Source organism: Euwallacea similis, chromosome 9 (assembly GCF_039881205.1).
Source record: "Euwallacea similis isolate ESF13 chromosome 9, ESF131.1, whole genome shotgun sequence".
NCBI lineage: Eukaryota > Metazoa > Arthropoda > Insecta > Coleoptera > Curculionidae > Euwallacea > Euwallacea similis.
The window spans coordinates 5436421-5451823 of NC_089617.1; the positions used below are offsets into that span (position 1 = coordinate 5436421).

The 15403-nt window shown below is 35.1% G+C and overlaps 1 protein-coding gene across 1 annotated transcript in view; it reads right to left on the minus strand.

Annotated features, from left to right (window-relative positions):
- Nucleotides 1-1271: 1271 nt before the first annotated feature.
- Nucleotides 1272-15403, minus strand: part of LOC136411058 (uncharacterized) — a 138450-nt gene continuing 124318 nt past the window's right edge. The window contains exon 5 of the mRNA XM_066393464.1: nucleotides 1272-1312. Within this exon, the coding sequence (XP_066249561.1) occupies nucleotides 1272-1312 (41 nt within the window). The remainder of the gene's footprint in view (nucleotides 1313-15403) is intronic.

Genomic DNA, 15403 nt, shown 5'->3' on the forward strand with positions numbered 1-15403 from the left:
AAAAAATGTGAGCAACTCCCGAACACTCTATCTAAGAAAGTGCCGTGCGTTTAAGAAAAATTCAGTCAAGCAGGCTTTGGAATTGTTTGACATCGAGCCCGTACGTCTTTGATATGTTCTTCTACGTAATCTAAAACGTAAACAAATAAACTTAACCTCACTTAAACACGACTCTGTTTACCTTCATTATTAGTTCGATTTTATTAAAAATAGACTTTTTGAAGACTCTACGGACTCGGATGTTGGCTAGTTAAAGCTTTCTGAATGTTAAAAATGGTGTTTAAATTCGAACAAAAAGTCTTTAAGGTTGTGCCTTATTTTCGGAATAAACACTTCATGTACAAAGAATAAGCCTTTGAAATTCTATCCTGTCTTCAAGAGTTTTGTGAAAAATTTTCCCACCTTCCGGTGCTGAAATCGAAATTTCGCGACACTTTAAATTATGTTGTGAAATTGTTTCGTGAACTTGGCATTGTTCAAACGAAATTGGGAAATGGCAGACCAACTTAACGCACTCAAGAAGTTTTTAAAAATGTGCGGCAAGAATTGGATGACAATCTCAGCACATCTTTAAGAATAGTTTCTCAACAAGTGGATATATGGCTTAGCACTTATCTTTTAATTCTTAAGCAATACCTGGGATTAAGGTGTAAGCGTTCCAGGAACTGCGGTCTCTGGATTATCAAAAGATACTGAGATATTGTAATTGGTTTAAAGTTTGTCTTGAAAAGGAGTATTTCTAATAAAATCCAACTAATAATAAAGGTAAACAGAGTCGTATTTAAGTGAGGTTAGATTTATTTGTTTATGTTCGAGATTATAGAAAAGAACTTATCAAAGACATACGGATTCGGTTTCCAACAATTTCAAAGCCTACTTGATCGAAAATTTTTAAAAACATGCGGTACTTCTGATGGCGTGCAGTGGCTATCCAAGTGGTTGCCCGAATATATCCAACATCCTTAGAAGTTAATGAAAAATGTAAAATCTACATAAAGGGCAAAGAGAAGAAAAAGAAAGTAAGGGATCAGTTATTACAGGAATGGCAGAAGATCTGCAATCTGCATAACGGGTAAGCCAAAACCTTCATGTAGGCTCCGAAGGGCATAGCAGAGAGGGGGAAGAGATAAACTACTTTGTGACGCAAGCGCTGACTAGGCATCCAGTTTTTGGGATGTACCGATATGGGATCTGAAGGACGAGGTCTAGTGGATGCTGATATTGTGTGCCGGACGACGATTCAGAACACATAATCTTACTATGCGAAAGGTTCAAAGAATCGGGAACAAAGCAGCCTTTGCTTCGTTCCTGACTGAATGCGGAAATGTAGAACAACGGTTAACGGCAACAACGTATCGTCGCTATTATTAAAAGATAAAAGGACCGAAAATACTAGAAGAAATCATGAATGAAAAGAATGAGAAAGAAAACAAACAAAAAAAGTAAAATAAAACCGGAAGGATTTCCCCGGCTTCATTTGCATTAGAGTTGAAGCAACAAATCTGAAAATCCCGATCAACTGATTTTTTGCGGTTAAAAAATACCACAATTAATAATAAATAAAAATTCGCATTTCGATTAAGTTTCACCTTTGTTTCTATCAGAATACTTGTCAAAATCCAGTGACAAAAATCAGACCCAGTTCTTTGAGCATTGTGAGAATGTGGCAATGCCCATAGTGACGCTACGAAAATATCGAGCTCATATTGTTGCAAGAAAAAGAAGAAAATTCGATTAATAATTTGCGCTAATTAAATTTTGAATTCGTGTCTGGTAAAATTGATTGTAATACGTTGAGAGAAATTCTGAAAAACCTGCATGGAATTCCACAATGAAACTTCACAATGACTATTATTTAATACAAAAGTCTGCCAGAAAATATTAAATAGAAAGCGCTTAATCGCATAATAATTAAAGTGAAAGATTTTTTGTAGGAAAAATGTAACAATAAAAGCAAAAAAGCCAATGCGGTTATCTCAAATGGCCAAATTAAGCTCGTTTATCAGTAAAGCTTTTCGGAGCCAAATTTAATTTAAAATTCCTTGTCAAGATTAGTATTAAAAAAATTGAAGAAAACGAGCTTTGAACGTTTGAAGTCGATAATACCTTCCTACAGAGATTTTTTGGGTAAACATTTTTATATTATGTATTCTCGGAATTCGGGTAAAGTTCTTATCAGGAGATTTTTTGCAGCCCAACAACGGCCATCTAAAATCCTAAATTAACAATAAGGTAAATGTCGTTGCTCAGTGACATTTCAATTATTGGTAAGTGAGAACACTTGTCAAAATTCAATGACATAATATGGGCCTCGCAGCCTATGTGTTTCTTAAGGCAAAAAAGTGAAAATGTGGCAACCTCCAGTCCAGAGAGTAGTACTACGAAGATGTCTAATTCACATTGATACATATACCTCGTTAGAAGGTTATTATTTAATTTTCCTTCTCTAACACGGGCCAAAATTTTAAGACAAACAACTTTAAGGAAACTTTTCCCTACGTGGTGAGTTACAAATGAACCAGCATTAAAATACCCACTTACAGTTTACAGCGAAATCTTAAGCTTTGGACGGAAACTTTCGAAAACACTTTCTTGAAAAGAAGTGTGTGTCATACACCAACGAATTGTTAACACAGAATTTTATGTCCTACTAAGATCGGAACTTTGTGCATTTCTACTGCACCCGAGGAAGTTAATAGTTTGAAACTGATCCTTGTCAATAAGAAGACTACGAAAAATTTAATTTTCTCTGGAGCTCTTCTTTTAATAAGTGATTTTACTGGAGTGTTGTTCTACATTGAAGTAGATGAATATTATTGCGAGAAATTGGAAACGTTGTCGTTAAAAGGAAAATACTATATTACGTTTTCTTAGAAAGAGATTGCAGTCGAGCCATTTTAAGTGGCAGTTTACATGCTCACGAAAGTCCCAATTTACCCCGTAAACTCCCAGCAATCAACCGATTAAAGTACGGACACCTAGAACTTTAACCCCTCGATATTTCCACATTATCTAGATTAACTTTCATGTAATTCGGAAATTAAATTGCAGCATTGCCATATTGCATCGGCAACAATATTACTTTCAGCTTTTCACGTCACACGATGGATTCACGTGTTATTTATCCTGTTATATCGCAATGCCATTATGTCGTTACGATTTATATGCGGATATTAACGTCAGTGTGCATAATTGATCTCTGTACGAAATAGTTCAACTAATTTTACTCTTAACGAGTGCTCTAGCAGAGTTATGTTGTTCATTTGCTCGCGATACTCGCGAGTTCAATTGTCCAAGAGAAAAGCGAATAACACATTTCGCATGTAAAAACGTTTAAAAAATTAATTCGAAAATGATGGTTCACTAATGAAAATTTAGCTTTCCTTTGATAAATAGTTCCGTTAACGGATTGCGAATTCAGGCATCTGCGCCAAGGAATTCTGCAGGAAGATGTGGCCTTCATTGGACAGCTGCAGGCTGGCTTCATTGGACAACCAATTTCGTTCTCACTCGCACATATTCCTGTAAATCGGGCCCCAGGAACCTTGTTCTTTAGAAACACGTGAGAGTCGTAATAAAATTTCTGTCCAATAAATTTCCTTCTTGCTCTCACATGTTGCTATAGAGTTATAGACCCGTGTGGCAAAATGACCGACTCTTCCTTTGTCCGTGTTTTATGTCAATTTTCAAAAACGTTATCGCTCTAAGATTTTGACGATTTTTTGAAATTTTATGCAGTTTACAGAATATTCTAAGTTTTTGAAAATCTCCTCAAATTAAATAGCCTGTAAATTTTTTACAATTTTGGGCATTTTTGATAATATTCCAGATTCTTAATTTTTTTAAAATTTTTTAAAATCCTGTCACTTCAAGTATATTGTCAATTGTTGAAAATGTTACAATTTATGAAAAATTTGCAGCTTTCGATGATTTTGCACATTTTTAATAACGTTTCGCAACACGTGATATATTGAAAAACGTTGATAATGTAAACAGAGAAAGAATTCGACGGTAAATTTAATCGAGAAAACCAAACCCAATGGCTGACCAATAAATAATAATTAAGATCATTCCTGCTCCGTCTTGAATTTTATCTCAAGAAAATTGAATAGAATTGAATTTGTGGTTATTCCATTGGTTGCAGTTGACTATTACAAATAAAGAGAGAAACAAATTGAGCTTAAACATCCACGGAATGACGCATATAATTGCAGAAACGGTGCAAAAAATGAAATTAAGTTCTGAAATGTGAGCCAGTCAACATATGAAACAATTAGAAAAAATGACGCCTGTTTGTGCTAATTCCGCTGATGCCACATTTCCACATTTGCGAACTGACCAACATAAACCGTTGTTAACAATTAAAGAGATATCTGGACGCAGCAAAAAAACTGTCGACATCACTTTTTAAAAGGAAAATCGCCATGTATTAGAATCCTTATGGCGTCATTTAGACGTTAGAGATGCGTCACGCCCTGACACAGTGGTCAATACGTGATTAAGATGAAAGATGTCAGAGTGAGGTGAATTCCTCGGATTTCCTCGCCACAGATTAGTGCTTAATTGGCCACAAAGGGGAGATAAAACAATGCTATACTGGGTTTTTCTAGATAGATGGTGTCACCGAATGCGCCAAATTTATAAAGTACGAAAATGGAATTGTGGCAACGTTGAGAGTGATAGCATAGCAAACGGACTCCATTTTTTAGATGCTTGATGGATTTCAATATTTTGTTAATTCATTTCCTAAGTAAATGGACTGTAGCCAGGCTTCAAGGGCAGATCCTATTAGCATTGATTCCCTTCGCAAACCTTCGGAGATCACTGAAATGTTATTTGAGTCATTAGTGAAATTAATTCTTTATACACTGCGCTTCGGCCTGAAGCTGGAAGCTCTCTGATGGTCGTCGATATAAATGGCGGCAATTAATAATTAAACTAGGGGAAGGTCGTTAAAGAGGCACGTGACGTTGGATGAAAAATTCATCCACTGCAGGATCACTGTATTTGTACATTACACACATACAGGGTGTTTGATAGAGCGATTAAAAATTTTCAATGGTAGATAGATTGGGTTATTTGGAATCTCTACAGGGTGTAACAAATTCGAGTCTATGTATGGGGATCTCGGAAACGGTAAGAGATACAAGGTCGGTTGGAAGGAAATTTCAAAAATTAACCGTCGAGTAAAAATGCCGATCACACCAGTAGAAGCCCAGACAAAAAGTGGTCTTTATATATAATGTGTCATTATCAACTTTCTTCGAATAATGGTTTTCGAATTTTTTGAGAAAAACGAAAATCCAATTTTTCGGTTTTCATCTAATTTTTTAAATTCGCAAATAGGTTATTGTTAAGCGCCAAAATATGCAACTTTGTTTACATTTAACGGACTTTGAATCTCTTACCGTTTCCGACATCCCCATATATAAATTTGAATGTGTTACATCCTGTATAACAAATCTGCCCTTGCTTAGTAATACGCCTACGACCACTTCTAGGTCTATCTTGCAGAGAGTTAGTCTCTAAATAACGATTCCATGTGCGGGAAACGTCGTTTTGAGAAATGCCTATTCACTCAGCTACAAATCTCTGCAAATGCCCTTCTTCCACTAAAGTCACTATTCCTGTACGATCAATTTTTGGTATCACTTGGTGACTCATGGTTTTGCTTTGAAGTCTAAAAAAGCACTAGCCCATACCATCAAAATAAACCTTGAATTTTTTATTTAAGAAAAACATATTGAAAAAAAAACTTTTATCGATGCAAAAAGGGTACCAAGGTTAATGATAAACCATAAATATGAAGGTGAAATTCTTTTAAAACAGAAAAATCAGGTGATGGCAAAACTTTTGAAGCTATGTGTACTTTGGTACCTATCTGATTTGCAAGTTGCTTTGCAGAAATATACTGAATCTTTCTTCCAAACATCAACACTCCAATTTATCATATCCTGCCTGTAAATATTTTTCTTTATATCGACCATCACTCTTTAGTTCATCCCATTTCAGATTGTGGTTTCCTGCATAAGGCTGTTTACACAGGGTGTTTGATTTAAAGTGACGCAAGCTATTATCTTCGAAACCAAATTTAAAATTTAAAAAAGTTCCAAACAAACATTGCTTGTTTTGAAAGAGGATGTCCAACCCACATAAGCCAATTTCTACTCAAGGACATTTAAAAGACATTTCAATACCAACTTTGTTTTTTAATGGAACACACATTCTTTTCGGCAAATTTACAAAGAGCTTAAGAAATTTAGTATTTTTTGTTGGAAAAGGTTTTTTCTTTAAATTTGTCGTTTTCCACATATCAACAAAAATTGAAGTGGCACATTTAAAATGACACATGACTTAAATTACAAAAAAACTTTATTAATGGAAAATAAAAATTCATCGAATCTAAAAATTAATCCAAAATCATAGTAAAAATTATTTTTAAACATTTATCAGTTGAACAAATGCTCAAAATGTTCACCTTCTGCATCAAGAGAGATTCCAACTCTCATGGTAAATAATCTCGAAGTATTTTCAAGCATTTCTTCAGTGATTGCTTCACACATTGCTTTGATGCAGTTTTTCATATCATTTGGGGTTGTTAGAACTTACATCTAGAGCTGTACCCTTTTCTTAAAAATAACCCCAAAAAACGAGTCTAGTGGGGTCAAGTTAGGGGATCTGGATGGCCAGTTCACTGAACCATTAAATTCTATCCATTTTTCAGGAAAACCCCGTGGATCGTGAAAGTGGATTCGTCGGGAAAAAGCACATTGAAGAATAAGTTTTCGATCAAATCTAATTTTTCCCTTGCCCAAGTACGAAATTGCACCCACTTTTCAATATCGTTGCCATGTAATTCTTAGTGAAGGGAAATATGATATGGATGCAACTTATTCAATTTTAAAATGCGATGCACACTAGTCAGGAAAATGTCCGAATCTTTTGACAATTGACGGCAACTTTCATGGGGATCAACAGTTAGAGCTGCTAAAACAGCTATTTGGTTGTGTTCATTAGTGGCGTTTCTTACGACGATTTTTTTATTTGTTTCCACGTTGCCATTTTCAAGAAGTTTCTTATTTGCTAAAAACTTCAACAAAGTGCTCTTTCTTCAGTGAACCTTTGCACATAAATCCGATAAGATTCAATGCCGTTTTGACCCCTTTCTCCTTTAGCTGACACCATTTGAATTTTGTTTTCTTTAAAAAAGTTTTCTATTTTTCGCTTTTAAATTAACAACTCTAGCGGAGAAACAAATATTTAACTTTGTCTTAAAGGTTCCTTTGAAATTTATAAGCAAACTCGATATCCAAAAAACAAAATTTACGAGTACTTTCTAGTGAAAACATGGCTTTTTTGTTCGACTGATTAATATTTAAAAATAATTTTTACCATGATTTTTTATTAATTTTTATTTTCCAATAATTAAGTTATTTTCGCTTCTGATATTTTAAATGTGCCACTTTAATTTTTGTTGATATACGGAAAACGGGAAGTTCTAGAAAAAAACTTTTCCAGCAAAAAATACTTTATTTTTTAAACTCTTTGCCAAAATATGGTTTTCTATTAAAAAAAAACGAAGTTGGCCTTTAATGTCCTTTAAATGGGTAAAAATTTGCTTATGTGCGTTGGGCGTCCCCTTCCATAACAAGCAATGTTTGTTTGAAACTTTTTTTTTTTTTAATTTAGCTCCAGAGATAATAGGTTGCATCACTTTAAATGAAACACCCTGTATACAGGGTGGAAGAGCCAAATAGAATAAATTCAATATCTACATATTTCAACATATATGAAAAAAATACCGAACTTCGTGAATGCTAAATTCTGAAATTACATTTTGCGACGTAAAAATTTCATTCCTTAATTCAACCCCCTTTGTGTAACAATTGCAACTCCAAAATTTTTGACATTGGAAGTATTTTATTACTCCTTATTGAAAAAGTCTTTTTATTCTTTATTCAAAGCTGCTATAGTTTTAAACTTTATTGCAAAAAATAATAGAATAAAAATTCATGTAATTGACAAAATTCTCTATAACAAACTAAAAACTTAATAACTTATATCATTTCCTTGTTGATAACGTAATAAAATAGCAAAACAAATCAATCTCAACGTACTATGAGATGTCCAAAATGCATTTCTCGAACCTCTTAAACTCTTGAAAAATGTTTAAATTAACCAAACAACACATTTAAAAAAACAAAATAACGTTTTATTGGGTTTTTACTTTCAATTTGTACTGAATTTTTTCCACAATATCAAGAAAACAGATTTTGTTAGTTTTGTTGAAAACGTCGAGTGCAGTTTAGAAACATGGTTTGTTTAACACAAATGCATTAAATAACAATTTTATCGAAGATTAGTCATGGAAATCAAACACGATCACAGGCCGAAGTTGCTCATCTATCTCAAGAAAAATTTCCAGCTCTTCCAGCTATATCCCAAGATACAGTGAGTAAAAGTGAAAAGCAGTTTCGTGAACGTGGGCATGTAAGGCAGATAAAAAAAGAATCTTTCAATGCAATGAATAACGATACCAAATTTGATATAATGCTTGGTTTTATAGAAAACCCACATAATTCTAGTTGAGAATCATCTTTAGAATTCGATGTTCGTCACATCTCGATTCTTCGCGTACTGAAAGAAAATAATAATATCAACTCCGGAGCCTCAAGAAGACGATTTTGATAAAAGAATGTACTTTTATGAACAAACGATGCAAAGGTTGGATAACGATGTTACCCAACACGAATATGTTATGTTTTCTGATGAGCACATTTACACTTCATGGCTACGTTAATCGTCAAAGTGGTTATTTCTGGCCTGAAGATAATCCTTACTGGATTAGAGAATTACACACACAAAACCCCACAAAGGTTAATATTTGGGCAGGGATAATTAGAGATCAAATCATAGGTCCTTTCTTCGTTGATGAAAACTTGAATGGAGATAATTATTTAGCACTACTCCAATATAACATCGTACCAACTTCGGCCAACTTATATCCTGATCAACCGAGCCAACAATACTCGGCTAATTGAGCTCCACAGTAATTAATGTCCGACAGTACCTCGATTTAACTTTTCCAAATCGATAGGTAGGGTGACGAGGATCTCTGTGTGGCCAGCACGATTACCTGATCTTACTCCATTCGACTTCTTATAGGGGGATGTATGAAGAGTATAGTGTACAAAACTAAACCACGCGATTTTGCTGACATAAGAAGACATGCTTCAAATGTTGATTAACGTTAGAAGACATTTTTATTTACGATTAATGACGTGCTTCAGTATTTTTTTCATGTCTGTGGAAATATGCAGATGTTGAATTAGTTCCATTTGGTTGCTCCACCCTGTATGTCGCATAATCACTGTTGTGAGTCGTTCGTGGTCAATATCCAAGAGAAATTATCAAACTTTGCGAGTTGTAGCGGTAGTTGAACCCTTGAAACTTGGGGTAGTAAAAACAACTGCTCCCCAATACACTGGTCCTTGTTATTATTTCTCTCTCTCGCACATACATAAATGCATGATATTGATAATGCATAAAACAAAGATAAAATATACATTTTAGTTAGGTAATTAAATTCATTAAGAAGCTAAAGTACGTGTGTCACCAGGATTATCCTTTGGAAATCTTGCCATCCCGGTCCAGGTAAATCGTTGATCCAAGTTTTCGTTTCACCTTCCTGTAGCAACCTTCATCAAACGACACCTTTAATGGAAATCCACAAATCCCCTTGGGAGGTTTTTGTATTGAATTGTTGCTTGCGAGGCCCATTCGTGGGTGTTTCTTGCTTATATCTAAAACACAATAACAAATTGCCGATTTTTCCGTTAGAGATAATATGTAGTGGATTATTCGCCGAAGCACGCTAAATTGCTAATTTTGTATTACCAAGAGCTTTCATAATTAATTAATCAAAAACTTGATAAAGCTCGATAAAGGGACGTCGAAAACTGAAGAAGAAAATCGTAATTTCGGTAAATTGAATGGGCAAGACGCGTAAAAAATTAATCAAATATTTGTAAGTGGATTTCTTTTCCTTTTGCCATTTTGCATCAATAATCTCCTTGAGTGCAGCATTTCATAAAGCACGATGATTGTGGAGAAACATTAATCTTTCAAGGAATTACTTTAATCTAAATTTAAGGACAAAACAAAAAACCTTTTGTAACGTTTAATGTATAAAATGTCTGATTTGAACTAAGCTTTCTCCAAAGATTTAAATTTGCAGCTCTGCCATAAAATGAATTTTCGTTCCAGGGATGAAAAGTGAATTTGGCAAGAGCAATAAATTGAACATGAAATAAAAATTGGTCCCTTTAGGTCAAATAGCAAGTTCCTTTTGCAGAACAAAAGGGAAAAGGGGTTTACCCGAGCATCGTGAACTAGGTATATGTCTCCGACTGGATTGAATTTTCGGCTGGGAATATGATTTGCTCGCCAAGCACGGAAACTTCAGAAATTGCCATTATCCTATTTAGGAGACTTTCCTTCGATCTCTGTTTCTGATACCATAGAGTTTTATGTTGTATTAAGTATATCTCCTCCTTTATAATCCCTTGAAAAGGGACAGAAGAAAGGAAGAAGAGAATAATAAAAAAATGCGAAAGAAAAAACATTGATCAAAAAGTTGCACGGAGACACGTTTTTGCCACTGCAGCAAGGATGAAAAATTCCGTTATTTCACGTGCGCAACTCGCCCTTTGTTTCTAATACCACATAGGTTCATTTTGGACCAAATGTATTTTTGTAAAGAGAATAAACAGCAAAAAAAAAAGAAAAGAAAAACAAGAAAAAAAGAAGGAGAAAAGAAAAAATGAAAATGGAAAAAAATTAAATAAAAAGTTGCATGGATACCTTTTTTTTGTCACTTCAGCTAGGCTGAAAAATTCCGTTATTTCATGTGAGCGATTCGCTTCCTGTTCCAATCGTTGTTCCTAATACCAAATAGGTTCCTTTTGAACCAAATGTATTCTTGAAAGAGTTTAAATAGAGAAAAAAATGAAAAGAAGGAAAAGGAAAAAAGAAAAAGAAATAGAAAATAAAGAAATCACAAAAGAAAAAAATTTAATGGAAATTTCCATGGACACCTGTTTTTTTTGTCACTTCCGCCAGGCTGAAAAATTCTGTTATTTCATGTGAGCGACTCGCGCCCTTTTCACGTTTAAATATTTGATTAGGGGATTTATTTTTATACTTGATTCTTCTTGAAAAAGGGACGCTTTTAGTCAGCTCCCAGCTGCCTGCTTTCCGCCCGAAATCCGTCCGGATATAAAAAGATCTATGCTAAATCCTTTTCGTCCGATGTCCATTTTGTTGTTTTGGAAGTCTCATAAACTTTTTTAACTTATATCACTTTTGCATAAAGAGTATTAAAGTAGCTGCAATAAGTCAGGAAACTATTAAAGTTTCTAAAGAATAAATCTCCATTTCTGGTTGTTATGAAATCTCAGCTCAGCGAATTGTTCTGACATACTGAAATTCCCAATGATTAATACGTTGGCAAGTTAAGATGGAGATTCTATGGTAATTATGTGGAACTTGGCCTATATTAATAGCCATTAAGCACCTCTCGCCCTTAAATTGAAATGTTTATTCCGTACTCAATAACGTATAGAATTACTTGCTCAAAGCAATCTTTCACAATTTTTAAGATTAATAGCGTAGAAAACCTTACAAGAGAAAAAGTGGCTGGTTATTTTTAAGACCCTTTTTCCAAATAATATTATATTTTTCTTATTTTTCATTTTTTTTTACTTTAAAAAGCATGAAGAAAATGGCGCTTGCTATTTGCACCTACCTCGACATTGCCGCATTTCCAACTTCAAAGACCCTCAAGCCAGGATTTAGCATTGTTTCAAGGTAGGGTTTGTGACAAGTTATAATCTGCCTTGGAATTCTTTAAACCACATGTTGCGACATCCTGCAACGTTACAAGGTTGACCTCGCACTTTTGGTGGCTTCCTCTCCACTGATCCACAAAATCCAATTTCGGATCCAAAATCGATGGGCCGCGAAAATGGAAATGTGGCAACGTTAAAATTAGAATAAACGGACGCCATTTTTTCGAATTATTCGTCGATATCCTTGAAGATGATAAGCATGATTACTATGATCTTAATCCGTAATCCGCTATTGGGGCCAATTTTTCCAGGCTAAATCTTTGACATAAAGACATTTGCCACAAATCCCTCTAAAATATTCCGTCGACTTTCTCAAGTAAGCTGCTAGCATATTTCCTCGATCGCCCTTGCATGCATCAGGCAGTATTAGGTTTCCTTCGACATTTTTATTAAAGAATTCACGTTGGAGACGTGTTTAGACACATCAATATCCCTTTGCGACCATTAAAATGTCAACTCGAGTCTTATAAATTAAATATACAGGGTAGCACAACTTCGCGAGAACGTATGGCGCTCTCCTAAACCGTAACCGAAACAGAATCGATTAGATTAAAGCAAATATGCGCAATTCGATGCTCATTTAAGATCTGCTTTAAGATCGGAAATATTTCGAGTACCTGAGTGCTTTCAGGCACATCCGATTAAGGATTTTACCAGTCGTCCAAGTCGATCAATGTAGACCCCAGTCGTTCAGATCCGACTCTCACATCCCGGCCCTCCATATGCTAATATGGAGCCCAGTCCTCCAAATCCTACCTGGACATGCCAGTCGCTCACACCCAAAAGGGCGAACCTGGCCGTTCAAGTCCGAAAGTGGGAACCCAACATATAAGGTCCGAAGAAAAGACCTCCAAGACCTACCTAACGTTTACGTAACCGATCCAGTATCTCTTGTGGTTTAAAAGATGCCATGCATTTCCGCAATTTGCAACTTAACAACGCCCTGTATGATATGCGGTGTCACGCATAAAGTACGCATCGTTTGGGAGTTTTCTACTTATATAAATTTTTACTTCGTCTTGGGGCTCTACTTCGGAATGACGAGAAATGACATTCACATCAAAAGACAAATGACTATCTGTAACTGTCAAATTGCAATTTTTCTAGAAAAAATTAAAAAATTGTCTTTTTTTTTGAAAATTTTGAAAAACCACCATGAAATTTGACTGGATGTTACTGAAATGCAGAAATTCGGAAAAAAAAACAAAAATTCAAAATCGCCTGAATAACGTGAAAATTTGTGAATGAACGGAAAATCAGAAGTTAAGAAACTTTTCCCTTTGTGGTTTTTCCAAGTTCTGAGAAGTAATAGAAAATTTTGAAATTTCTTCTAAAAAAAATTGCAATTTCACAGTTGTAGTAATTTATTTTTCAAATTCGTTAGTAATAAATTCCCCATATGATGCGCAGTTTATGGGCGATATCTGTACATAGCTGTCTCAACGAATGTTGATTTAAATGGCAGCTTGAACTCCTGAGAAAGTCCTGGAGCGTGGAAAATCCTTTCAAAGGATCCTTTAGCTGCTTATGCAATTTTGTTGTTCCCAGAAGCTAGATTTCTCAAATCGCAGCGTTAAGACTCGTTTTCTTTATTGAGAACTAATAAGAGCTAAAAACAAACGTTCGACTGATAAAAACACTTAAATTGCGTCCCAATTTCCTCGCCTCAACTGAACTCCGATAATGATTAACTATCAGCCTCGCAGCTCTTCTCATTTAAATAATCCAGCTCGTTCTCAAAATATCGTATTTCAAAAAGTTATTTGGCCTCCATCCAACCGGTTCAAAGGCACGTCTTCAGATATATGCGGCCTAGAAATGATGGAAGTAAAATTACGAGATGTGCGTTGATTAAATCTTTCATTAAAGAAGGACTTGCTCGGCTAGATCGTATTCCTGTATAATATTTTAAATGTATGATGAGAGTCAGAAATGGCTGCTTATCGTCTTCTATAATGCCGAGGTGAGACCGCGGACAATGATGTATACGCTAATTCCACGCCAGACAGGGGCTGAATGGATGATGAATAAGGGCGAAGTGTCACAGGTCGAGTAACACTATACGTGTGGCTAAATTGGAAGTCATTAATATTCATCTTCAGCTTAGATACATAGAGGACTTATATATCTATTAGGCTCCTTACAAACAAGTTTGGAAATTGATCTAAAATCAGGTTTAGGATATATATCTAATGTCTAGAGAAGGAGGATGTCAATTTCCAATTTGCCAAGGAAATAATGACAAATATAAATAGACCATAAAGGATTCGAATAATACTGCTGAGAAAGTGGCCGCTTCAGAACAGCTCTACAATTACGAGATGGCCGCCCATCATTGTAATCTCGATGTTGCCATATCTCCAATGTCATGACTTGCATTATGGTAGGCGCTCAAAGACAGTTATTTCATGCATTTGTCAGAATGACAGTGAATTGGCCAATTTGGGCCTCAATACTAAACGGCTTTATGACAGGCAGGCAGCTGTACATAAAATCAACAAAATAGGATAATATTCAACTCCATTGTTAAATAATTACGTCATATGATATTGTTATCCTGCTGGACATTTATCCAACAGACAGAGATCGGTTAGGGAATATTCAGTTTGACCTTTCTTCATGTTAAGTCACTGTTCAATTTTTGAAATTTGTCACTTCCATACTTCCAACATTACTCTCATGTATGGTGGGTTGCGTTTAAGCCTCTCTCTCAGACTTTCATATCTAGGGCCGAAAATTAGCACTATGGAATATTTTGTCTTTAAAGATAAAAATTACATTTTCGGTTAGAGTAAAGTATGACGGAACGTGTTTTTTTTAACGTAAGGGAAACTATTATAAAGAATATCTGCTGAAAATACCAGTTTAGCACCCAGTAATCTACATATCTGGAAAGCGGCCAAAATAGAAATGTGGCAACGTGGAGATTGCAACAAACGAGCGCCATTAGTATTAGTATTTCTACTCAATTTGGTATACTGAAAGCCAATTATTCAACGCGTAGCAACGCTTTAAATAACGTTTTGCTCCCTAGTGATTTAAAAAAATGCAATCCGTTGACACCACCAACAGTAATAAACTCATGACATTTTTTTTGGTTGGCCAAAAAATTTAATTGACAACGTTGGTTGATCAAAAAATGCCATTCTCGTTCTCATATGGTCCTATAACTGGGCCCCAAGAAATTATCTAGAATCTTTCTGGGATCGATTATAAAACGACACGCCAAAATTCAGTGCTTTGGACCATAGCCGTCTATAGTTTGGTAGGTGACGAAAGGGGAAGTGTGGCAACGTGAAGATTGGATCAAATCAGCGCCATTTTATTTAATAAATTTGATTATATGGTTTTAACGTGCGAAAAAGCATCCAGCAAATTTGCTAAAAAATCAATAGCGAGGATCAATGGACTATAAAGGATTTTGAATAATATTATTGTGAACGTATCAGAGGGCCTTTTGTTTGGCCCAGCACTGGCTATAATCGGTCAATGCA